At 44.5% G+C, this 27,460-nt stretch overlaps 1 protein-coding gene across 1 annotated transcript; it reads right to left on the reverse strand.

Annotated features, from left to right (window-relative positions):
- Window positions 1–17,748: 17,748 nt before the first annotated feature.
- On the reverse strand, window positions 17,749–27,334 carry si:ch73-43g23.1 (serine/arginine repetitive matrix protein 2). The gene is made up of 2 exons (XM_056383669.1): window positions 27,157–27,334; window positions 17,749–26,562 (listed from the first exon to the last, which is right to left on the reverse strand). The coding sequence occupies exon 2, from the start codon at window positions 26,481–26,483 to the stop codon at window positions 18,291–18,293; it is 8,193 nt and encodes a 2,730-aa protein (XP_056239644.1). The 5' UTR covers window positions 26,484–26,562; window positions 27,157–27,334; the 3' UTR covers window positions 17,749–18,290.
- Between the last annotated feature and the right edge of the window lie 126 nt (window positions 27,335–27,460).

A 27,460-nucleotide genomic window follows, 5' to 3' on the forward strand; every position in this document is an offset into this window, starting at 1 on the left:
TTGTCACTTATTCTGCAGCCGAGGAGTCGCAAGAAGGATCCCTGGGATCACTAGCGCCCTCTACCATGAGGCAGGAGAACTGCGTGCCTCACCCAGTGCGTCTTCGCAGCCGTTTGATGATTGCTCAGCACAAGAAACACGTTACACACATACAGTTGTTGATAAAATACACTGTACATTATATACCTCAGCTAACTAAACTATGGAAATTTATAATATAATTCATATAGCAAAAGTGTTTGAACATTTTAATAGCGACATACAGAGAGATAGCAATACGGTCTCACTGCACAGCAGGCCAGCAGTTAGCCGAGTCATTGCGCAATCCATGGTGAGGCTCAGCTGGCTGCTGCCTCACCGCAAGTCTCTTCTCAGTATTTGAACGGTAAATGTCAAAATTCAGCGATTTTGAATAAAAATAATCTAAAACTGGTGAAGTTAAATGGAAAATAACTTTATAGTATAATCACTGTATACATATAACAAATTAATTAATTTTTTTTCTTTTTACTTTTTTTTTCTTTCCATGATGGCAGGTGAGGCAGGTGAGGCAGTGCCTCACCTGCCTCCCCTGACTGCACGTCACTGGTCTGAACATTGTTTGAGCTAAGAGCAGAGTACAATTTAAGAGGAGGATATGGCCTCATTAGCTCCCCATACAGCAGTAGATGTTCAGTCTACAAACACAGAGAAGCTGAAATAACAAAGTCTTTGAAGTGAGGAAGTGTGATTGTTGTGAGGATTAGAGGGTGGGGGGTTTTCAACCAGCTTTTTGTCTGCGGCCCTCATCGAAGAAATCTTTGTGTGTTTTACTGCAGTGCTCCTGACCTTCAAATAAATAAATGGAAAAAATAAGTGCTGCCTGGGTATTTGAAGGCAGGCAAAATACACACAGACATACACACAATGCCACAATGGGAAGCCATTGGCAGCACTTTCCCATAATCCCCTTGGGTATGGGCACAGCCAATGGGAAGTTGCTATTTCAGTTTTATGCCAGTATTTTTACACATACTGTACTATAGAAAGTCAAAAACACGCTTGCCCGTTGTTTTCTGGCATTCTTGGCCCCCTGAAGCAGAAAGGCATCTCACGTAGAAAGGGTTCAAGAGCCGAGCTTCTCACTCAAGACTTTGCTTTATGGGTTTTTGCTTTGTTTCCATGGAATGTGTGTAAAATCCTGTGAAGATAAAGTATGCTCCCACTACAGCCATCACACTGCTGACATGCCAAACATTACTACGCAATATTACTATGAAACATTGTTATGTTAGGAGACGGCCAGGCACCAGGGCTTTTAAACCTGGATATATTATGCAGCAATGGTAAATGTGTTGTGCATTTACATGCTGAGATAAGATCATCTCACAGACCGACGAGTGGAAAAAAAACCCTATAGAGCCCATTACACACAGTCAGTACTGAAATCATGTTGCTTATTGTTTCATGACTTCAGTTAATGACTCTTTTTATAGTTCACTGCTGACACTCAACAGTTTATAAGAGAGAGTGAACAAACTCTGCTTTTTAGCTGATCAAACTTTATGTGATTCATGTCATCTACTGCACACTGTCAAAGATACTGTCAAGGTTTCAGACGTTTCAGAAAAATAACCCTGATGAAAACAACCCTCGTGATGTCAGTGTTATCTGAGCTTGGGTTTGGCGACTGCAAATTGTAACAGAAAACCTGTGTTATACATGAGGGTATCAGGGAGGGATATTATTGACATATTATGTAGAATCCAGTGGTTTTGGAACTTAACTCATATTAAGTCTTACAGTTGAGGATACGGATGAAGATATCTTGACTGCTTTAAGGTTGGGATTAGGCACTGGTTGACAAATTGGGTTTTGTTTTTTTCCTCTTTCAGTTAACATTCTGCTTCCCAAAGAAATTGCAGAGACCTCCTGTATGTAAGTGGCAACATTGCTAAAATATTGTGGATTCAACAAAGAAAACAAACACGTGCCCAGACAATCACACAGCTTGTAAAGAAAACTGACATTTTTGCCAAATTATCTAAACCGCTTTATTTTAGGTTTCGTTGAAAGTGTGCACACCTGTAATGTCAGTAATAAACCATCACTGCACACGAGAGAATCTGTCTGTAAAGTGATGGATGTTTACAACAAACAGTTCGGGTAATAATTTTACTGTTTGCCTTAGTTTTCTCTTCCAAATACAGCCAGTCTGATCATCTGAATGTCTGTGTTTCTTGCCCCATCAGATTTAATTTGGTGAGTGCAATGTCATTACAAGTCATAGAACTGACAGTCAGCGCCAGAAAAATAATATGGTTTAGTCAAACAGTTTTGAAATAGTCCAAAGATTTATAGGCAATGGTTTATATTTACAGAGGAATGATATCTCACCTTTGGGACACACACACACACACACACACACACACACACACACACACACACACACACACACACGCTGACACAGTGTTACAGCTAAAATGCAGGCTGTGACAGGAAAACACAAGAATGCAATAAACGAGGCGTGGAGGCTAGAGGTGGAAGGAGGGGCAGGAGGGGAAGTGTGTTAAGTGTAGCCTGAGGCGTCCTTCTTCTACCTCTGCACTGGTAAGACCTAAATGGAACGTGATTTACACAAGAAGGCATGACTCACAGAGATTACACTGTTTTACACAGATGCTTTCTTATCCTCTGCCTGTCTCTTGTACATGCAGACCTTCTGATCCAGCTGCAGTGACCCGAGTAACCGAGTGACGAGTTAGCACCCGGGTAACTTCAAAGCTCCTCGCCCAACAAACATATCGCATTTCATTCGTGGCATCTTTCAGTCAGAGGCCGTGTTTGATCGCTTTTGTTTAACATGAAAGAGACTCGGCGGTGAATCCTTTGATCACTGTTAGCACACCCTCTGACTCTCCAGCAGGCAAAGACCAGGTGAAGAACCTGTGGTGGTCATGTAAAGCTTTATTGAAGTTTGATCTCGCACTGAGGCACCTGGCAAAGAACAATGAAGCATGAGCAAGATGTTTCAATGCGTTTACTAAGACAAAGAGCAGAGCACTACTCGTGAATGTCTTTCAAGAGCGTGGAATATTTTTGAGGCTGTGCAGCATTCCTCTGAATACAGTCCATGGATTATCTAAATTGTTTCTATACCTTGTTTGAGTCAGACCTTGCAAATGTATGTCAGGTATGTTTGAGATTTGCAACAACCACATCACTGAAACTATGATGGGCCACCTGGTAAACGTGGACTAGGGACCAGGGTGTCACTGAAAAACAGCTAGTGACTCACTATCATTGCATCACATCAGGAGAGGGATGTGATGCAATGCAGTGACAATTGAGAAAGTAACATGACACAATTCAAACATAGAGATATTACACCGGATGTGTAAAGATATACGTAGATAGAAGCAGAGATCAGTAAAGGGTAAGAAGTGTGGCAAAGAAACTAAGAAAGATGTGCATATAATATTCAAAGGTAACTGGCAGTACAAACACTCAGGATGTTCCTGTTTTCACTCCCATCTATGTTTTCGCCTTTCACCCACTTCTACGTGGCACGATGAGGAGAACACTAATAAATGCTGGTCTGCTGCTTGTGAGGTTGGGCTTGTTGCATGTATAGAGGACCGGCAAAGGCTGCTGGTTTTGGTAGTATTTTTATGAGTGTAAATCTCCATTTTTAAAGTTTATTTAAAATGATATCATCAGTGTTCCTCAACATAGAAACATAAAAGTCATAAAAGCAAATTGAGAACAGTTCATTGTTGCCATTGGAGTCAAGACACTATACAACAGTTACTGTGTTTTTTTAAGATGAACCCATAATAACTGATTTAAACTCTAAAACAGGTTTTTAAAAGCTTAATCTAAGGAATAATTGAAAACTTCCATTCATCATATAAGGCAAACAACAGCAGTATTTAAGGTCATTTTAAGCTTGGATCTTTCTTAAGAGAAAGTTGCAGCACTCTTAGTTGGTTTCTGCATTTTTATATACACATTTTTACCAAATAATAAAAAAGAAAAGACATTTTGCAATGCAGTTCCTCATCTTTTGTAAGTATGATTCAACAGGGAGAGTTTCATGAACGGTTTGTAAATGCTCCAATTACCAAACACTCAACAATGTGCCAGGCTTTTCCTCCAGAAGCCTGATGAATGTTAAGACACTGTAAATTCCCAGCCTTTTTGTTGCCTTGAGTGAGTGGAAGCCAAATGAAAGAAAAAATCCAACATAATCTGGTTCATGTGTAGCTGTATTACACATTTCGACAAAATTGTGAATGGACTACTACAAAACTGGTCTGGGCTCTAACGGTCGGTGGATGAGCAGATAAATTGTCTTCTCTCCACACCAGTTTACAGTTTAGGGTTGGGTTAAGCAGAGCAGGATAACCCAGTGATTCAGGTAGTTTGAATGGATTCAGACACACCTACAGGAAGCACATCTGGCCCTGTCTGTGTCACCAACAGTATTCCTGGGTTGCAAAACTCCAACTCCAAACTCCTCACGGCTCTTATGGCTGTTTTAAATAGGATATTGAACATCAGCTTCAAAATCCTGTTGTCTGTGTAAGTATTTTCTCATTCAACTGAAAATATGTAAAGGTGATTAACAGATCTCAGTGGTCACACTGAAAAAGAAAGTGTAACTGCAGCCAAGTGACAGAGATCGATACTGTTACTTGTAAGGTCTTTCTTATGCATGCCATTCCTGTAACTTGCTCCTGAGGCAGTCCTCTGCAAATATGAACAGTTCTTCCTCTGCCAGCCAGGAAATATAGAGTACAGGGTGTTTCACAAGAAACCGTGGTTCTCTTTTGTTTAGATTTACATATTTGCAAGGCATTGCCCTCCCTTTGGTTTCATTTCTTGGAAAGGGATGAAACACCTTACTCTCACCCATAAACACCTATTTTCTCATGGTACCCCCCCCCCCCCCCCCCCCCCCCCCCCCCCCTCAAACACTGACCTATGTAACATTGTGTCTTGGCAACAGTCTTGGGACTGGACTTGTGACCTTGCAGCAATCTGATGCTGTGTTGTATAAATTCACAGAACTGATGGCATCATCAGGATTAGCTCATAGCGAAGTTTCTGCACCTGAAGGTTCAGTTACAAGACAGAGAAATAGTGACCTGCCCCACATTCAGTTGATATTTATCAGAACTAGTATCAGGATAGATACTAGTGTGTGTTGATAGAGTTTGTGTGAATGTGTGTTTTTTTTTTTGTTTTTTTTTGTGAATAAATCACTGGATACCCCGGTGTCTTACTCACTCATCTCTGATGTGTCTGAAAGGAAAACAGTCATAATAAGATCAGTATCTCAGTAGTTACCGTCTATCTAATGCTCTCTGGCTCAAGCATGCACACACACAAATGCACCAACACATGCAACAACACTGATACACTCCTTCCCTTTTATCCAACTCTCCTCTGGTGCCTATGTAACAGGAGCTGGCTGTCCGGCCTTTCTCACAGAATGGAGAATGTCACAACGATAGATCTCCATTCCACAGACTCTCCTGACCTTCACACAATGCTGCTTTTGAAAGACTAAATGTCTCTCCACACAAGCTAGGCAGTTACTGTGTGTGTCTGTGTGTGTGTGTGTGTGTGTGTGTGTGTGTCTGTGTGTGTGTGGTGTACATAGTATGAGAGGGGGAATCCCTGAGACAAATAGTGTTCTTTACAAGCCCAGCAATTAAATGGTGCATTTTGCCAACACAAGCGAGCTTTCCAGGGTCTGCAGACTCTTTTTTGGACAATGTGGTTTCTTTTACTGTTTCACAAGCCAGCATAAAATGGATACATGGAACAGAAGTGTGTTGATTTGGACAAAAAAAAAAGGGAGAGAAAAACCATTTGTCACAAGTAAGACAAGTCTGTCTGCCTGGGTTTCTTTGACTGAGTGATGCCTCCCATGATGAAAAGCCCTGTTTATTTTTCTAGCGTGGACCACACTCACATCCTGCAGGGAGGGAATATGCAGACAGTCTCATCTGCGCCTCATGGATTATGTGAAATATGCAGAGGATGTGTGGGAGACAGACATATTCTGTTTGACGTGAATGATACTGGAAATAAAACCAATCCAAGCAGACAGACAGTCTGATGACTTCGCTGACACACAGGAGCTGACCACTGTGATGAACGAAGGTGAGTTCACCCGCATTACACAGACAATAGCTGCGTTTGCATTTGTCACTCCAGACACGAGTGTAAACTTTATGAGTTTGACATTTTAGATGTTGGGATACTGTTTTGATTCACCATAGCAATATTATACCGTGCACTTGTCACCGTGTTATTACAAGTCCACACTCATCACAGCCAGTTTTACACATTTGATGACACCTGCAGCAGCTCTCTATATAGACCAGCAGCTCTCCAGCCAAACTGGTTTTAACAAGACCACAGCAAACCCGGCAACAATGTGAAGCTGTTGTGCACTGCGCTCCGAGCTAAATGCTAATGTCATGATGCTAACATGCTCACGTGGACAACATGATGACGTGTAGCAGGTATGTTTGACATCATCCCCAACTTTTCCACCTCAATGAAGTGTAAAAACATTTTTTACACATTTCAATGTTTAAAATTCTTTCAAACTCATGGAATTTTTTATGTGCAAATTGGAAATGTACATAAAAGCAAGTGGCTGGAAATAGGCGAAATCACCAGTTATTATAATTCATCCTGAGGGGAACATGAGTATCTGTGCCAGGTTTAATGGCAATCCAGCCAATAGCTGTCAAAATATTTAACTCTAAACCACAAACCTTAACCTCACAGTGTCGCCACTGGAAAAGTCAGGGGACCTTCAGAATCAGTCGGGTTTATCCTCCGGAGAATCAGAATATCTTCTGTTAATGTGACTGAAAAACTAATGTGGTCAAATCATGTGAGTTAGTGTCACTGACCGACAGAAACAATGCAGTAGTAATATAGTAATTTATCTTAATTCATCACATCTGTTGCAGTCATGCATTGAGAAACAATGGTCTTGTCAGACCACTCATGTAGAGGAAATAAAGAGCTCCTGCCCGGTAAAGGTGTGTGGTGAGGTGTTGACATTGGTGTTCTGTCTCGACCTGTATGTGAGCACAACCTATGAACCTGTTATGACATCACACTGAGTGATTACCCCACTCACGACTCAGGAATGCGGCGCAGGCTTCCCCGTCTTCCAGGAGCATGTCTGTGGTACTTTTCCAAAGCACATCTGGAGTACTTTTCCAAAGCAGCACAAAAGGAATAATAACAATAAACGTTTTATGCAACACTTTGCTCAATGAGAACAACACTCACTTTTACTCTTCTGTTTCTTCAACTTTTACTCTTCGCCTCTTGTGTTTCATTTTCTTGTTTCTTGAGCCTGTGACACCACCACTTCCACGCAAACACGCCCATCACAGATTACAGCTATCAACACAGGCAAGATTTATAGCACCGCTGTATCTGAGCCACCGTATGTGTAGTCTCTGTTCATAGCCCAGAGGCCATAAAACAGCAATCACAGACTGGAGCAGCTGTGGCTCAAGTTTAATGCCAAGACAATCTTGGCTTTTTATAGTACATTCACATTTTTTACCCCAGTGCATCTAGAAAATACACAGCATGCAGTTTAGCAACCAACAGCTTATGAATAATGCAAGCACTCTAGGCGTTGTAAACGGGTGCACCGAGTAAAAAGGTGAAGGTGGGGGAACCAATCTTAGTTTAGAGTATACTGGGTGCACATAGCCAGCATTCCCCCCACCCTTACTCTGTATTTAGCAGCTGACCCCCCCTCTATGACAAGGATCTACAGACCATCATGACCTCACCATCCAGGAGGCTTGTGCATTCACATGGTCAGGGGACGGCGGGTAGCCGAGGGTGTTCATTTACAAGTTAACATGATGTCATTAACTGGACACATACACACACCCTTGTCACAGCCCAGACTTGACCCCAACATCACCATGAACCCCATGCTCCTCATCGAAACTGTCTTTTTACCTAGAAGTATGTCTGCAGCTGGGAAAAGGTAAGAAAGTGCTTTTCTGATTTTCACGATCCAGCGTTTTGGCACACAACACTTTTTTTTTTTTTTACAATTCTTTATCATCACTTTTGGATTGTCTGAATAACAAATAAAAATAAACACTTCACTTGGGGTCATTGTTAATAAGAAGGTGGATAGGAGTGTGTATGTGTGTTATTAATACCCCTGAGGCACTCAGTTGGGGGATTTGAGAGGCTTCTTGGGTTTCAGTGTTTCTGATCTCACAGACAAATGTCCCTACATGGCGGGTTTCTTCTCCACTCCAAAGTGCTAACGACTTGGCCCACGCACAGAAGATGCCAACCCATCAGACCCCAGCCTGCAGGGCATTGGTGCAACCTATACGATCTGCTGCCTGAGCAAGCACGCATATGCACGTCCACACACAGGGCAGCAGTTGCTCAGAACAGAAGTTGGATGCAAACTGGACGCTGCTGCAAACGAAGCAATCTTGTGACTGGAGGGTCACAAATTTGCTTTGAAAGCGATTTAAATCTCCCAAGAAGCCTGGGAAAATCTATGTGGGATGGATGAGCATCTACCTCAGCGATGGTTATTGTTATTGTTGGTAAACATGGATCTGCTCCGCTGGGACTGTTCAGTGGTCAGAGCAGAAGACTGTGGTCGCACTTGGCAGCTTCCACAAATGAACTTATACAAAGAACATGAATGCACAGTCAGCTTTCCTCAACTAAATAAAGACAAAACAACCACACCAGCAACAAAAATATAGGCACAAAAACTACACTTGAGTTGAATAATATAAAATATGCCTCAGTTGTGTCTTTATACTCCTGTTCCTTTTTTCATATTTAAAAAAAAAAAAATGTTTCTTCTTTTTTAGGGGGAACACGCATTTTACATGCTCAAGTGTCATGTTCTATCCTTGTCGCAACACGCATTCAAATAACAGATAGTGGCAATGTTTGTTTGCAAGAACACATTTTCCACACGTTATCATACAGTCATGCAGCCTTGGAATTTCTCCACATAGTTACACCTGCGCCACAGAATCAGTCAAACATAACAACATAATGCAGGAGAGTTGGTGTAAGTAGTGGAGTGTCTCGAGCAGTGACACAGCATGTCTGTCTGTCAGCCATTCTCTGACCTTGTCCGTCTGTCTGTCTGTCTGCTTTAACACTATCTGTCATTGCAGGCTGTGTGCCTGCTTATGTGTCTGGTTGTCTATTTGCAGTATCAGACAGTCTATCCCGTTTGTATTTGACAGTTGATGTGTTATTTTGTCTGTGTGTCTGAGTGATGTCATTAAGGTGCACTGTGCCAGGTCTCACCAGCTTTTTTTTTCTCCCTGCCCTTTCTTCTGTCACCAGACACCTTTCAGTCTGGGCTTTCTGGCGATGCATGCACGTATGCATTCTAAAAAACATGCAGTGTGAGCATGAGTACAGGTATGCACACGTGCACATTAGGTGGCAAAGTGTATGGATGCAGATGTTTGATGCTGTGCTGTAGGTCCAGTAGTACAGCGTGACCAGTGGCACTGTTGTGGTCAAATTGTGAGGTGTTTTAAATAGGCAAGCTCTGAGATTGCACTGTGGTGACTGATGGGCCACACTTTCCCTTCCTCGCTCTCTGGCTGTCTGTGCTTTTGCGCTGTGATGATGGATGCCCAGCCCTCTGTAAATATAGCCCTGCCCCAGCTAGTTAGCATGGTTGGCATGATCCAGGCTGGTGGTCATAAGCTAAATATATATCCAAAATAAATACTTCCAGATTCAATTCTCAACTGTTGTTTAGACAGGCTGTAGCATAAATTTCGCAGAGAAAAAGAGTTAGAAAGCCATTTTGTAATGAAGCAAAGAGCGTGGTTTAAACTTTGCAGAACCAAAAAGCGTAGAAACCATAGAGTGATACATTTTTTAGAGACCAGTGGAGGAAAACACTGTGGTTCTGCAACTGTCTACAGAAGCTTTGCCCAGTGCTGTGGTGCCTGTGGTGGCAAGTCACTGCTGTGGTAACAAGTCATTGCCATGGTTTCCATCCAAACTTGTTTCAAATGCACTGATACTGTGGAATGGATGCTGTGGGTGGAGAAAGGGAGACAGCCAGCCAGCGGTGACCACAGCCAGTGACGCAAGTAGAGAGGCTATGATGTTAGAGTGGTACTCAAGAGTTCATTCAGATGTGAATGTACTACAGAGCCTTGAACAACCACACCTGCTTCACGCTGCTGGTACAGGCAGAAGAACAATGGCACTTCCCACAAGTGACCTGTCAACACAGATGCTTTATCAGATCAGACAGCCATCAATGTACACATTCACAAAGCCTGAAACACTGTGCCACCATCAGATCAGTGAGCTGTTGTCTGAAAATAGGCCATGGAGGTATTCAAAAGGGGGAAATAATTTTAATCTGGCAGAAAGGGACAACAGACTCTTTGAAATTGGTTCAGAAGAAGCTTATCAGAGTGCTGCCACCGTGACCGCACTGGTAGGATGGAATCTGGCTCTGTGAGAGTTTCCATTCTCCACACAACAATAGAAGGCCTTCTCCGCCTGCTTCCACCCTGCTGACTCGCACATCGACAGTCACCCAAACATGTCTCCGCTTCTTCCCCTATGCTGCTGTTTTGACTTATCACCTATTGTGACAAATGCATGAGAAAGTTTGGACATTCCAGCATTTACAAAACTCATATTAGCTTGTCTTAAACACTGATTGTATGCACACCTGACCTCACCTGGCTGCAGTCATTCTCTTGTGTCCCAATTGCTCACTATAATTCTATCCATGCTTTGAGCATGGCACACTGAAAAGTTGGTATTTCAAAGGTGCCCATCTGAAATGTTACAGTGTTTACCTCAGTATTTACTTGCTTGGTAGTCATTTTCTTTTTCTGTTGGCACATTGCTGCATTTCTAAGTGCGTCACTGCTGCCAACTGTCAATCAGTGTAATAGAAACTGGCAGGAGGAAAGAGCAAGGTGTCACACAATCACCCAGGTGAGCATGATACAAACAAAACAGGGACCCACTCATAAAAACATTGCTCCACAGCACTACTTGTGGTCATAAACTCCATAGGGTAGCTTTAAGTATTCCTTAAATTTTCAAAATGTACACCACTGCCACCTAATGTTTCAGAGTGGTTTTTGATGGTCTCTACTGTTCAATGTGCAACAGAAACTGAGCTTTTCAGGAATATGACGACTGCTCAAAACAACAACAAAAATACCCAACGAATCCTGAAATTATCTCTGGATAATTTGGCAGCAAAATTGACTTTCATTAGTGCACAGTAAGTATCCTTCCTGCCAGGTCAAAACATAGATTCATTTACTATTGACAAAATAGTTCAGCGAGGAGCTTATTCACCACATGTATGTCTGACACATAGGAGGAACTCCATATAGCCAAGGGGGAAAAAATACACACTCCACAAATAGACAACAGTTTTTCAATGATGGCTCTATTGTATCCAAGCGTCCCAGTAAGTCATGACTCAAGGAGTGAAATGGAAGTCATCATACTCTTACACACCTTTTGTTTTTCCTTCTGTTACATGTCGTCTGTGATAAAGATCTATTGTTTATCACCAAGCCATCACGCTATATTTAGTCCTATACTGGGATTCAGACCAAACGGCATAACATTTTCCAAAACATACCTTTTTGACTTCTGATGTTGTTTATTTTTCCTTACTTGGTACTGGATGTCCTGTCTCTGTCATACCACAAAAATGCTAAGCCTCGACAGTGCCGCTGAGTCCTTCCAAAGAGTAGGTATGACAGTAGGCTCATTAATCTGTTATCACACTGTACCTCCACCCATCAGTACAATAACAAGCTGAGGAGTCTGACTTCAAACCCTGATATGAGATGTTTTGAATTCTGCGTGTGACCATTTCTGTGGGAAAATTACCTTTAATTACCTTTTTAATTTTTTTAAGATTATGGGTGATTTCCTTTGAATGAAAACAAACCAACTGTGAGAAACTGTAACAAATTGTGTTTCTGGTTTTCATAACACTCTGCTAATGTGTTGTTTGCAGCCTGAAAAAACATCACCCTGGCTCAGGGACGGAAAAAAAAAACACTTGGAAAATCACACATACAGTAACACCTATCTGGAAGTTACCACAAATAATCCGGGGGCAAAGACCTGCATGACAAATTACCCAGTCAACAAAACTATTAAATTGAGTTTCCTACACGTATTGTTTGTCTGCCACTCTTTCTGCTTGTCTTGTCTTGTTAATGCCATGGTTACATGGTTACCGTGACCACCGGGATCAGACCAGTTATTAGATCTAATCTACAGGGCTCACTCCTGTAATTTATGTGGAGTCGTCACTTTAAATTGGAATGTAGAAAATCATGATGAGATTTATGAGACTGAGATGAAGGTAATGATATATCACACGTGTTACCACAAATAGAATTTGTATCATTCGTCTTTTTATATCAATTTTCTATTTCTTTAAAGCTGCTATTATTAATAACAATGCATCAAATGGATCAAACTCAGAGACAATTATCACTCTATAAGCTGTATGTAGAGTTTTTGCGTCTTTCAGCTCATTATTTTGTTTTTTACCCCCTGAAACTTTACTGTTCTTGTTCAGTCTTCTGCAGCTGTTTTCCGCGAAAAACCTGTAATACTTTACACTACCTGCCCAGCACCAAATGGCAGCATCTAGTAGCTTAAAGGCCAGACCTCTAACATTACTCTGGTAAAGCTTTAAGGATCATGATTATGAATTTGTTCCTGACCTCTTCAGTTATACTTGTGTTTGTCATGTTTATTTTTGGAACTGAAACATTTGACTATATGGGATTTATGAAGTACTGTTAACTTTGACTCACTTAATCATTGAGTAATAACCTTGATGAACAGTACAAACTGCAGCCATGGCCCTGGCGTTGACCTGGTTTAAGGCTGCATAGTTGCCTGTGTATTGTTTTGCTGCAGGTTCTTAAGTCCTCTCTGGTATGCTGTGGATTGTCTGGACCATGTTTGAGATTCCACACACTCTACTTGATGATAAAGCCAGTGACAGAAATTCTTAAGTGTCATGAGGGAAACATAAATATTATTGTTTCCTCCAAAAATTGGGAGACTGGTGCATTCCTGTTACTGGCTTCTGCTCTAATGTCTAATAACTGTATTATTAAATGTCGACGGTCTGTGAGGCCACCCTTGCATGACTCATTACTTTTACCTCATGCTGGAGGAATCCAGTGACCCATACACACCACCCCGTAACAAACCTGGCCACTGAACGAGACCAAAGGCTGATTCCCAGGAGATTCCCCCACATTAAAATCTGCCAGACCTCTCTGCAGTTGGCTGCAACCCATGTGTGTTAACATCACTGTCTAACTCAATATGAAGAGCTTCAAGAAGCAGTGTAGCAAATAGCCGACATGGCATGGTATCAATAAGAATTTAGACGTGTCATCAGCTCTGAGTGATTCAGGATGGAGGCAGCAAAGAGCTTGTCCTGTCAATAACTCATCCCTCTCTCTCTCACCAGCCACTTACACACACACACACACACACACACACACACACACACACACACACACACACACAGACTCTCTCTCTCTCTTCTCATTCTCTCCATTCCTCATTGATCTGCAATCCAGGCCACGGGAGGAGAAAGAAGACGAAGAGGAGGACGGGTAAAGTGATCAGGCTATGACATCATTTTTTCGCTACCTCAACACTGGATAATGCGAGTGTGTTTATGTGTATGGTGTGTGTGTGTGTAGGTGTGTGTGCATTTGTGTCCCAGTCTTGGAGACAGCGATAGACTCATACTTCCTTCCTAGACATGAGGGGTCCTGGGACACTAAAGGGACTAGACTAGTCTAGACTAATGATTTCCACTATAAATGAAAACATCTCTCTTCAGAGGTCTTTTTTTAGTCCATTATAAACATAGCACTTCATATAACAGAAATCTGAGTGTAGAGCCTCTCTGTGTCATTAAGCGCTTGGCCAAAACCAATAATTAGAAACAAATGTGGTTAGTGTACAGATGAGCCACGTGAGGCTTGATCGTTTCTATCTGATGAATATTGTCACAGGAGTTTGAAGCAATCACAGGAGATGACGATTGCTCAGTCAGACAGGTAGGCACACCACCTGGTGGATAGAGGGAGGTCTGTGTGACACACAGCGGCACACACGCCAGTGCAGGACTTGCCACACAGAGTCATTATTATGCTCTGTGGTTGCTAGCAACAAGGTGAATGCCGGAAGACACGGATTCAGGTGTTTCACGTAGCCCTTTCCCTTATCTACCCTCCTGTTGCTTCACTCACCAGCTGTCACAATCAGCACACACACACACACACACACACGCACACACACACAAACACACTCACACTGCCTGTAACCCGCCCACTTCCTCCTGGAGGAAAGCCTTGTATGGGCATAAACTTGAACTTACAGGTAAAGCAGCCCTTAAGATGGGGTAAGTTTTCTTCACTCTTTCTTTGAAGAGTGAAGAAAACTCACTCCTCTCAGACCTCTGTCATAATCAGTAAAGACGAAGTTTGTCTCGGTGACATGAAAGTATCAGGCAATAAAGGTTCCCAATACAAAGGAGAGGAAAGCAGTGAGCTCATAACTCAGATGAACAGATCAGTGTTTTGGCACATCTTGGCTTCTTCAGCATAAAAGTCACTGATCAATTGGTTGCATACAGCAAACTAAGTGTGTAGCAGTAACCTGGGGGTCAAGCCCCCTCCAGTGGGTCACAAGTTAAATGTGAGGGGCTGCAAGATGCTCAGTGGGTGATGAAAAATGTTCTATCACATAATTTATATTCATTCGGCCTAATTATTTCTGTGAAATACTGGATAGTTTTTATCTTTTCTGGTTCCTAACATCTTTTCAAATGACAGATTCAAAGGTTACAAACCGACAATGTGGACTTATCATTGCTGGTAGCCTTTCTTTGCTAAGATTGACCTCTCTCAGGACACTGTGTCCACAATAAAGGTTTCCAGCCAGACAGAGGTTACTAATATCAAAGTCTGACGGGGACCAGACGTTCGCCTCATGATCTGATTTCCTCCCATTCATTGATACATCAGACATACACACAGACAATTGTGGACAGACTGACTGACACACAAATTGCTACTTATGTTTAAGGTTAGCTGCTTGAGTCAGCGATACAGTCACCATTAGTTACAATTTCACTTTCATAAACAATTGACATCTAATCTCTGGTCCCACAATCAGAGAGCACTCACATGGAAAATGTTGGGAAGCACATTTTATTCTAAACATACTTATCACTTCAAACTCTGCTTGTTATCTGGCTGCCTGGCCCATGCCACCCACTCCTCTCTATATTCCTGATACCAGAAAGACAATGTAGAGAGAACTTTTCCAGTGACCAATCAGCACTCCAGTGGGTCCACATCAAATGTGGCTCACCCACTCACTCCTGGGTGCGGCAGGGATGATGGGACTCCTACAGTGTGTGTGTGTTTGTGTGTGGTCACATTGTGGGTTAGAAAAGTGGTCACAGAACCATAACAATAACAGACACGCTGGAAAGAGCCCTGAGCTCTCCTAATGATGTCATGATGTCTGTTTTGTGTGTATGTACGATTGGAATTCACTGTAGTCACACACCATGGGGAGGATGTGTCTGGAAAATGTTGATTAATGATTATTAAGAAGAAGCTACATTATTAAAGTTAAATTGATGTTAAATTCAATCAAAAACACTTGTTATGACACAGGTAAGTCAAGCTATTATCACCGTCACATGCTCTCTTTGCAAATGAAGGCTGAAGAAGTGGGTTTGCTGGATTATCTAAAACCCACCACAGAACATCAGACATGAGCAGAGAAGTTGGGTCATATACTGAAAAGTTAAATTACTCACTCAAGCATTTTTTTTGGAGCCGATCCAAGGTGTGTGGAAGCACGTGTGCTTGTCTGGAAACGATGTTGTAGTAGGTGTGCCAGGAGGTTTATACAGATTACTGTGTGTTTCTAAGGTGCGTCTCGAAATTGTTATCCAGGTCGTGACAATAAAGGATCATGACAATAAACTGAATAGCTAAGCATTGCATTCCAGTGGCCATTTCAAAAGAGGAAGTTGTAAAGAGGCGGTTTGGGTACAAGTTTATTTTGTATGAACATAAACATGGTGTCATATTGAACAGGTGTGACATCACTAATGTTTTGTTGTTGATTGGTGTGTCGTTGCTGTGCACCGATTAAATTTTTATTAACATACTTGGTGGACACCTCCCTTGTCACTTCTATGACTTTTATGGCCTAATTACATTGGTTCAGTGTGTCCTCCTTAGCAACATACATGTAATGATTAAGCATCTATCTCCTGAGTGAAATGAGCGGGACATCCTAGCATCACTTCTGGCTCGGTAGACAATACTGATGACAAAGAGTTGTGGAAGTAGAAGTTTGTTTTAGCGCGCACTGGTAATACATAGAGAGTGTACACTTTTTGCCAGGTGCTGCAGAGTGATATCCCCTCCAGATGTGAATGAACACGCTCTTGAATTCCTGTAAGGCTATGAGTTGCCTCTAACAGATGAAACGGTGCTTTTTCCACTGTGGCGCACACACATACATCCGCAAGCACACACAGACACACAACCACACACATACACACTAAAGCCCCTCATAGCAACTGGTCAGACCTCTCATTAATTTTACTGCCATCCACATCAAAGAAAGGGGAGGCCAATTTTGTCCCTCTGGACTAACAAATTAGGCTCTGGTTTCAGTTTACAGGGCCAGGTTCTGATTAGAAAATCACCATATTGTGTTTCAGTTGGTCTTGTCACGGAAAGGTTAGCGGATACCTTTGGGATGGGACTTCTTCAGCTGCTGTACTGGTCTGTGGCACCCTCCAGTGGCCACAGTGATACAATGTGCTGCTACAAATTCACAATAGCCTGTGCATGTTGGGAGCACCTCTTCACTCTGAATATTACTGATGTCTCTGTCCTCCAAAAGTCATGTGAGGTAATAATTTGTCTTCAGTAACTTTCATGTCATGTGACCTAGTGACTCCAAATCAATACCAAACCCCCATGGTGGCGATCATAAAATGGTATCGATAGCTGTTGCACTTTGTTAGGAGTTACAGCGCCCTCTAAAGGCAGAGAGAGGTTTCAAATTGGCCAATATTTAACAAATTATGCTTATAATATCTAGCAATAACTAATCATTCTTGTGCATTTTATCACCAAAGTCTCTGCATCTTTTGTTACAATCAGAAGTCAGCATGTTTAATCGACTGTTAAAACCAGTACTTGCTTTAATGTAACCCACATTGCATGCCTTTTTAATTTGGCGACATTGACACCAATGTCAACACCAAGTGGAAACAGTGTCTGTGCACATGTCCTGTGTGACACTTGCCTATGGAGAGTCAGTCAAAATGAATCTTTATACTCATTACCTAAATTGTATTTTCCATTCTAGCAGGATCTCTTGCTGCTTGCTTTATTTGATTATGAAAAGCACTGACTTTGTAATGCATCACAATATTTTCCTGAAAACAATGCAGTAGATTGTATGCATTATAGATGCATTCTGAAAACAATGCAGTCTCAAAAGAAGTTCCAGTATTTAACACCTTACTCACAGTACATGATCTGACCAGTAAATGCTGAGATATTGAACTCTAGAGAGGATCTATAGAAAAATAGATTAAGGCTGGAAAAAAGAGCAATGTGATATGTGAATCATTTTATTGGCACTGTTGTTGCATAGATCATGTGCACAAACTCACTCATCCAGTATTAGAGAAAAACAATAATAAAATAAATATGAGGCTCTTTTAAAACAGTATTTTCAAGTTTTTTGGAGATATTTGTTATTAAAGTACAAACATCAGTAAATTAGTAAACCTATTGATTTATAGTGCCTGTGCATTATTACAGGTGAAGTTACAATATGATGTTATAACCCTGTATCAAAAATGACAAATGTTTTAATAGATCATTTTGAAATTAGGCAGTCATCTTAAGAACACCTCACGGAAAAGGTTTACTCTCTTGTGTTGTCAAAAAAAACTCAAGAATCATACATCTCTTTCTATTAAAGCAGCCTAGCATGGAACAAACAGCAGCAAATAAACAACAACCAAAGAATCGCTGTCTTCAGTTGCAGTGTGAAAACTCAAATAACAGTACAGGCTAACATTAGACACCCCCTTTATACACTGTTTATTTAAAACCCAACAGGCTCCAGGAAGGCGGCCTCTATCCTCTATTTCAGGACCTTTTCCCCCCTGTTGGGGGTAAGTTGGGGGGATGTTTGTGGTAATAGTCTGGTGGGGTGGGATTGGGGCTTGCATTCATCCCTGTAGGGACATAATACATACTCTCCAGGTAGCTCTGGTCCAGCGGTGGATTGTTCTGGTGCTCTGGCTTGGACCCCTGACCAGAGTGATTCCTGTAGCTGACCCCAGGCCCACTTGGGTGCATCGTTGCTGCAGCAGAGGCCTCAGGATAGCGGGGTGGCTGGGGCTGAGCCTGTGGGTGGGCTGGGGGAGGTGGAGCTGCATAGGGCATGTACTGCGGCGCTGGGGCGTACATGTTGGGGTTGTGGAGGGATGGGTAAGGGGCTGCTGAGGGAGGATACAGGCCTGAATGTGACATTGCTTGCTGTGGGATGAGCACCTCCACGTATTGGCCTGTCTCTGGGTCAAACAACATTTTCCTCAGTGGCTGTACAGGCACCTCGATATAAAAATACTTCCCAGTCTCAGGATCTAGGAGCACTCTGCGAGGTGTCTGTCCATAGTTACTCTCTGAGTACAAACTGGAGCTGTCACCCCCATATTCAGAGCCATAGGAAGGCCCCAGGCTTTGAGCGCCACACAAGTACTGGGGATCCATAGGAGGAAGGCCAGGAGAGTGGCTGTGACCAGGATCACTGTAAGGAGCCCCAGCCATGCCTGGTGGCTGCTGCTGGGGGGATCTGTGTACAGGGGGTCGTCGAGAGTCAATATGCTGAGGTGGCTGCAATGGCCGCTCAGCAGTGCAGGCCTGCATGAGTGAGGGGTGGGGAGGGCAGGGAGGAGGCTGGTGGAGAGGTTGGTATAATGCCGGTGGCTGGCTTGGACCAAGAGGACTTGATTTGGGAGAGCCGGGCTGGTAGCTCATCGGCTGAGGGTCAGGTCTGCACTGGTGGGGACGAAGAGGGGGCTGAACCACCGGATAAGGTAATGCCTGGCCTGGAGAGTGTGGTGGGGCAGGGGGAGTGAGGGTATGGGGGCTGCGGTGATGGTGAGGAGGTGTGAGACCAGGGTGGGAAGGGCAGCCAGCTGTGCAGGAGCAGGGAGGAGGGCGGGAGGCGGGCTGATAATGATTTGACCTCCTGGGGGTCAGATCTGGGAGCATGAGGGGACTGAAGCTCTCTCTTTCATCGTAGCTTGGAGGGTCATCTGAGGCATAAAAACACAGGTCATCTGTCCTTTGGCGGCGCTCACTGGACAGTGATCTGCGGCATGGCTGGTGTGTGTATCCTGGCACTTGTGTTGTGGGAACAGCAGCGGGTTGTTTTGTGTTGTTTGAAGTTACTGTCATAGCTTGTTCATGAGGGTATGCCATCCTGGGATACTGTGGTTGGCTATCTGGATCCATAACAGCTGGCTGGCTTGGCTCGTTGGCTGCAGCTGAGGGGGGTCCAGTGACTTGGTTTGCTATTGGCTCAGGAACTGGACCTTGGGCTGAGGTTGAACCTGTGCAAGTGGCTGATGTTGGAGCTAAGGTTGTAGGTCTTTGTGTGTACCTGGAGCTTTGAGGCGAGGCTGCTGGTTGCTGCTGCTGCCCTCTGTCATTAGATGCCTCCGTGTCTGATGGCGCTGTTGACTGGTTTGATGTTTGATTGGAGATGGTGGTTGCTGTTGTTTTGCTAGGTGGAGGTTTGAGGCTGGACACTGCAGACACAGCTAGTTTTCTTGTATAGTTTGACGTTGATGTGGACTCATTGGAGATCTTTCTATAGATGGTTGGCGAGGACACGACAATTGTTTGAGACCTCTCCTCACCTTGTGGTTTTACAGTCGATGTTGTTGCTGACAGTCTCTGTGCTTCGTTTGGCATTGTTGCTAAATCTGCAGGTTTAAATTTGCAGCTTGGTTTCGGAGGCACAGTTGGCTTTTGAGAATTTTTAGCTATAGATTTAACTTCAATGGTTTGAGGCCTGCTGGTTCCTGTGGAGTTTGCAGGCTTCTCTTGTTTCTGTGAGTCTTTAGACAGTGATTTAACCTCAATTGGCTGTGGTCTGAATCTCCTTACTGCAGGGGACCTTGGGGGGAAAGTTGGATCTACTCTTTTCACTGCTTCAAAATCCCCTAGATCCTTCTGTTTGGTGGGGGGTGGTGTTTGTTCTTGTGTATTCCTTAGTGGAGGAGCACTTTTTTGTATTCCAGTGTCTTTTATTGAAGGCTTAATGCAACCTCCGTCAACCTCTGTGGTCTTTGTAAGGCTGCCTGTGTTCTCAGACACTGCTGAGGGGCCAGATGTGGTGGACGATGAGGAGAATGTCCTCTCTCTATGAGACTCGATTCGCCCACCCTCTGAAGGCATTGTGGTCTGAAGGGGGATCTCCAGGCAGTTCACGTGCTTACGGGGAGCCCCTTTCCCTCCAGCCGCGTTCTGACCGTCACCCACCACTGCTCCAATATCTGCTTGGTAGCCTTTCTCTTTCAACAACATGGAAACTGAGTGGCCACTGCTGCCAGGGGTACTGCCGGGGGTAGTGGGGCCAGGTGAAAGTGAAGCACCTGGGACTTGGACTGGGCTAGGAATCTCTTCCTGGGCTGGAGAAGCAGATGCCTTGGTCTTGCTGGATCCATCTCTTATCAACACTACAGCAGTGGACACCTCTCTTTCCTTACTGGGCAGTTTGGGGAGGCTTCCGAGCATGGGAGGTTTTCTGTTCGTTCTAACCACCACAGCTTCGCCCTCTTTGTCTGGAATTTTTTGCATCTCTGCCGCAGCCTCTTGTTTTTCTGCTGCCTTTTTTAGATCATGGTGACACGGCTTGGAAATGGCTGTGTTTCCTGTTGTGTAACTCTGTGTGTTTGCAGTCCAGGACTTTTGTGATTCTCTGCTTACCTCAGTGACAAGCTCTGGAGAAGCCTGCGATTTATCACCTGGGTTTTCTGAATCTTTCTTGCTGCATGACGTTTTATTTTTGTCCTCTTTCCAGCAAACAGCCTTGTATTCTATTTGCATTGGCTGTGGACGAGACAGTGGCTTTCCTTTGCTTTGAGGAGGTGGAGAGAAGGTCAGCAGCTTTGAATCTTTTACCTCCTCTTTCTGTTCTACTTTCCTCTCCACCCTGTACTCCTCTTCCCTTTCCTCTCTCTTCTTTTCCGTCCTCATTTCTTGCCTCACTTCCCGCTCCTGCCCTGCTATGATCTCTTTCCTCCTTTCCTCTTTTACTTCATCCCTCCTTTCCTCATTAAATATTTCCTTCCTCTTTTCATTTACACCTGATGGCATTACAGCACTAGTTGCCTTGAAAGACAGATTATATGTATTTTTCACAAGCCGCCTGACATCTCTAACTTTGTGAATGGGGGCCTTAACTTTATTATTGCCATTGCCTTCGTCTCCCTCTGCTTTCTCATCCACACTGGTCTCCACTCTGTCGTCCTTTTCTCTGAAAGACATTTCTGGTGAGGAAGCCTCAGGCTTGTTTTCTGCCTCAGGAGTGAGGCAGACACTTAGAGAGGCTTTCTTTTTCTCCACGGCTTTTAGTGTAATCTCCTGTGTTTTTGACTTGCAGGCGCCCTTGTCACCCTGTTGCAGTTGTTTATGGTCCTCTGCGTTTTCACATTCCTGGTCTCTGTTTTTCATCCCGGCCTGCGCGCTGCTGGCTCCGGTGGCAGAAGGAGCTCCTGTGTTCCCGGCAGTGGAATTTGCTGAGTCACCACCCTCCCTTTCGTCCCATGTTTTAATGTCATCTGCTCGTTGTACTAAAGTTGTGGACTGTTTACTATCAAGTGGCATTTTAAATTCTGATCTCATTTCAGATTTTAATGAGGTTGCATTCCTGCTCTGGGAATCAGCCTCTTCACTGTCAGTCTGTGAAAAATTTACACTTCTGCTGCTGCTGGATGAACTTGGCCTGTTACTGGATCTTGCTCCAAAGCTTTTTGGTGGTTTGACTTCATCCTTTGTGCTTGGTTCTCCTCGCACAAGTAAGTTCTCAGATGAAAGACCATAATCTGACGGGAGACTGGAACTCAGACTATTTGTGTCAGGTTTTGGGGACACTTTCAGTGGAGCCACTGCACTCTCTGTCGGTGGGCTGTTTTCCTCAAAATCAGGACTCACTTCTTCTGCCTGCTCATCATTTTGTTTATCAACACTTTGCATCTTCTTGGACAACACACTCTTGATGAGACAAGTGGCCATCTTAGTTTTAGAGCATGTCTCATCCAGGGAGGCGGATTTCTGGAGTTTGCATTTTCTTGCATTGTTTTGATTGGGCTCAGGGCTACGCTCAGAGGGGTAGCAAGCTTGCGTTGCTGCTGGTGTACTGTGTTGTCTCATGAATGTCTCTCTGGAGTGACTCTTTGGAGGAGACGGGCTTTCCATCATCACAGGTATCCCAGGACTACTATTTTCACTACTCTCATCCTGCTTCCCTTCAGCGTTGTTCTTTCTCTTCAGCTGGATCTGTCTCTTCGGCACTCCTCTTCTCACCTTCCTGGAGTCCTCTCTTTCCACGGCCACATCTACGCACTCAAAACTGCCCATCTCATAGCGCCTTGATGGATCTAGGCCATCTGAGTAGTATGCAGATGATTGCTGGAAGGACGGTTCATCACTGTCCAGCTTTGGAGCAGAACCCCTGAAGTCGGCATAGGCCGGCCAGGCGGGATTGACCCCGGCAGGGCTCTCCTGGGTAGATGGTTGAGAAATGTTGGTAGATGAACGGTGGCTGGAGTTGTACATGTCAAGGTAGTCTACCTCAGGGCTTGACAGACTGCGGAAAGCCAAGTCTGTAAACCACTTCACCTCATTATCTGCCTCATCAAGCTCACTTCCCATGCTGGAGCTGGAACTCCGGCAGGGCCTGCTCGCAGCCACGCGTCCAGGAGCACTGTTCTTGTTCTGGTGTGCAGGAGGTTGAAGCCGTCTGCTTGGACCACCACCCCTTGTGTCTTGTTGGGAAACACGTCTCAGAAGACTCTGTTGTTGCTGTAGCTGTCTGGTAGCAAGCAAGCTCTCTGAATAGGAATGCGCTGTTGGCAGTCCCTGACGAGTCTCTCTGCTTGTGGGAGCTGCGCTGTGACTTGCAGGCCCTTTTCTATTCCTGGCATTGAATGACAGCTCAACCTGTTCCCCTCTGTTACTGGCGTCCCCCTGCCACCCCTCCCCCTTTTCGGGAACCCGCTCCTCCCTCTTTCTCTCTCTCTCCATCTCTCTATCCCTTTGCCTTTCCCTGCTCGCCTCTCTCTCCTCCTCCAGCTGCATTTCCCTCTCCATCTCCAATTGCCCCCCTAGTCTGACCCAGTGGGACTGGCTATTATTGTCAACAGGGGCAACATTGGGGCTTTCCCTATTTGTCACTGCTTTTTTTAAATTACCACTTGGTGAGGATGTTACAACCTGAGAGGGGCTGCGGCTTCTGTTCTGCCACTGTCTGTATGGTTTCTCAGGGGCTATGATGTGGACAGGTGTAAACCTGGTAAGTGGCGGAGAAGGAGTCCGCCTTCTGTTTACATGGTGGGCCATGTCCTCGGTCAACCTCTCTCTGTTTTCACGTCTAACTTTGGTTGACAGATGTCTTCTTGAGGGCTCAGGTGTGCAAGCTGATTTTAATGAGCTGCTGTTGTCAGAAGTGAGGGAATAAGTAGTGAACTGGGGCTGTGGGTTTTCGAGTCTCTGCACAGGTGAGTCAGGTGTAGCCCTGTGGACAGGTGAAATGGTTGGACTCCTGTCCTTAGGGACTGGAAGATTAGGGGAAAGAGGCTTGGTTTCAATAGGGGGATTATTATAAGTGTCTTGTTTCTGAAAAAAGCTATGGCCAGTGTCTTGTTTTTCCTCAGAAAAGGAGGCTAAACTCGAGTTAACCTGAATGTTTACTTCCTCTGGTGTTGCTTCTCTCTCTGTGCTTTGTTGCTTAAGTGAACTCTTTATCTTTTCCTCTGCTGAGAAAGGTGAAGTAAATACAGGTAAACAATCTGCGACCACTGGTGAACTGCTTTTGATTTCAGCAAGAACTGATTTGTCTCCCCTGTTTAGTTCAAATGAGTGTGACACGTTGTCTTTTACCAAATTTTCGTGGCACCGTGTTTCTGCAATGTTAGCTGAGGAGGAATCTCTTTCAACTTCAGGTGTACTTCTCAGAGGAGGAGTAGGATGTGTATACTGAGGGTGGTACTCTGTGGACAGGGTTACAGGTGAAATCTGCTCAGGAGAAGGGGAAACAGGTGATGGGTCCCTACTCCTGAGGTGCTGAGGTGAGGGACTTCGATGCTTGTCAGGTGAAGGGGTTTGATATTTCGGCTCAGGTGAGGGAGTGTGATTCTTTGGCTGAGGTGAAGGTGTTTGGTACCTGGGTGGGTGCGACAAAGTTAGTTCAGGCTGCAGAACGGGGCTTGTGAAGCCCGATATATGGGGCGAGTCTCGCGGTGTACCAGTGGACTCTGCTACACTGCCCTGTGTACTGTCTCTACTTTGTGTAGGGCTGCTTGCTTCAGGGGACACAGCTGTCCTATCAGGCTCAGGGGTGGAAAGACGACAGAGCTCAGGAAACGGGGGAGTGTCCCTGTCGTCGGGCTGGACAACTGTGTACGAAATCCCTGTGATATGAGGGGATGAAGTGAAGCTTCTTGATGAGGCAGTGTCAAAGTGAGGCTCGGGTGAGGATGCTGTAATCCGGATTTCAGGTGAGGGAGCAGTGTGTCTGTGCTCTACTGGAGAGCAGTTGCTCCTGACTTCAGGTGATGGAGATAAACTATAACTCACCACAGGCGAAGGCACCTGCGTGCTGATTTCAGAAAGTGGTGAAATGTGTCTTATTTTAGGCGAGGAACCAGGAGAGGGAGTTCTTGTCCCTGTCTTAGCCGGAGAGGCAGCACTGAGCAGGCCAGGTGAGGGAGCTGTGTGTCCCAGTTCAGGGGAGACACTATTCTCCACGAGCTCGGGAGATGTTGATATTGAAATGACAGGTGAGGGAGGTGTGTATCGTGGGGCAGGTGTAGAAGCAGTGCTGCCTGGTTCAACTGATAACCTTGAGTTTTGGTTCTCAGGAGTAGCTGTGGTGTCTCCTCCTGCAGCGGAAGGATCTGAAATCAGCTCAGGAGAGCAGGGAGGCTCTTCTATATCAGGTGTGGAGCCTATGCTGAAAAGATCAGGCAGGGAGACCCTTCCTGTTAGCTCAGGAAAAGGAGATGACGCTTGAGTATCGGGGGAGTAGGGCCTATTCTTCAGATTAGGGGAGGCCGATGTTTCTGTTGACTGGGAAGATAAATCTGCACTACTGCGTGACGGTAGAGGAGATGAAGGAGTGGCTGATTCTGTAAAATCTAGAGAGAAATCTTTGGGTGAGGGACTGCTGTGTTGGTAAATGTAGCTGCTCCTTGACTCAGGTGAGTTTTGTGCTCCCCTGCACTCAGGTGAAGACTGGGTGTTGACTGATACAGAGGAGGATGAGCTGACACAGTTCCTAGGCTCAGAGGAGGGACTAGGAGTTAACGATTGATGTGAGGGGCTGTTAAGTCTGTCTTTGAAGGTAGGAGTGATTCTCCCTGGTTCAGCCTCCGAATGAGTTTGACTTGGATTAGATGATGATGGTGAACTTCTCTTTTCAACTGAGGAAGAAGATAAGGATGATGCTCTTCCCTCTGGACTGATGGTATAGGAGCTATTATGTCCAGGAGAGGGGGTCCTCTCACCGGTGTCGAGGACTTCAGGTGGTGGGCTAGGTGTACTAAGCTGAGGTACCGGTGATTTGCTTTTTGGTTCTAAATTTGGGCTTCTGTCCTCAAAATTGTCTGGATGCCCTGAGCTGAATCCCTCGCCCTCTGACTGCCTCCTCTCTGCAGACTCGTTTTGCGACAGGGGGCTGTAAAGCCTTTCTCTTGAGTCTTCAAAGCCCTCCTCTCCTTCACTGGAGCCCTGTGCAGTGTGGTAAGAGCCTGAGTCGTTTAGATCATCCACCAGGGGTGATGCAGCAGATGTCCCGTCCACCTCCCTCTGGGAAGGGACAAAGGCCCCTACAGCAGGGCCACTTGAGTGGGAGGGCAACTCACAGTCGTCTCCAAAAATGTCACACAGGCAAGTGGTCTCGGAGATGGCACTGCGCTGAGTAGGGACGTTGATGATGTCAAAGATTTCAACGTGGTTAGGGGTGCCGTCACGGTGGCACAGGGAAAAGGTGCGGGGCGCACTGCGCAGGAAGGAGTAGCTGTCCCCCTGTAGAGTCCAGCTGTCCATCGCTAGTCCACAAGCTCCAAATTCTCACTGTGGCCAGTCCAGTCCGATCCTCTAGTCTGCTCTGGGCTCTGTTCCTGGACTGGAAATAAGATATGGTCACCTGGAGGGTGTGTATCTCATTCATTTATACCACAAGTAACATTTGATGAATATTACTGACAGGAAAAAGTGTATAAATCACAAATATAGAGGCTATGTGTGTATTGTTTCTGTTTTGTTTGTTTGCCAACAGTAAATGTATTTTTTAAACCTCAAATATTCTGAGAATACCTGCAACCCCCAAAGGGTTTCAGAACATAAATATAACTCTGTCACTATGCCTTAAAAAGCAGTAGGAAGCAACCTGAAATTAACACAAATATAATAAACATTCACTTTAAGCTGACAAAAAGGTTAGTCACATACCAGAAATGTTATGCATTTCCACGTGTTCTTAAAAGCTCACAAGATTTCATGAAGACATTACGCTGTATATGAAGTGCAACTTATTTTACATTGCAAGGACTGAGATTTATTCATCTTAGATATTTGGAAAGTGATAATATTTGCATTAGCTCTGCCCAATACATACCCTTTATCTAAGCTTTCCTTATTGCCTTGGTGTAGGACTGACTAGAGAAAGAAAGGCTGCTCAATGCTTAAGTACAGAAAGACAGATTGATTGGTACTGTACCTTTGGCCAATGATGAGGCTTTCCCTAGGGCATTGAGTTCCTCTGTGTTGCAATATCTGCCCCTCATCCAGTGAACTGCCTCTCAAAATCCACAGCACACTCCCACGTTTACAAGACCTCTGTGCATATGCCGAATCCAGGACTAAGCAGCTCCGCACAGCTCAGTCTGGCAGTGCCACACTGGCTGGACCACTTCAGAATGTCAAAGGCATTGCTATGTATCAGACTTGAATAGAAAAAGCAAAGAGGGGCATCTCGCTCGGACACATTACATCCTCTAATGCTCCCATCTCTATTTCTGCCC

The sequence above is a fragment of the Seriola aureovittata genome, chromosome 8 (genome assembly GCF_021018895.1).
Source record: "Seriola aureovittata isolate HTS-2021-v1 ecotype China chromosome 8, ASM2101889v1, whole genome shotgun sequence".
Lineage (NCBI taxonomy): Eukaryota > Metazoa > Chordata > Actinopteri > Carangiformes > Carangidae > Seriola > Seriola aureovittata.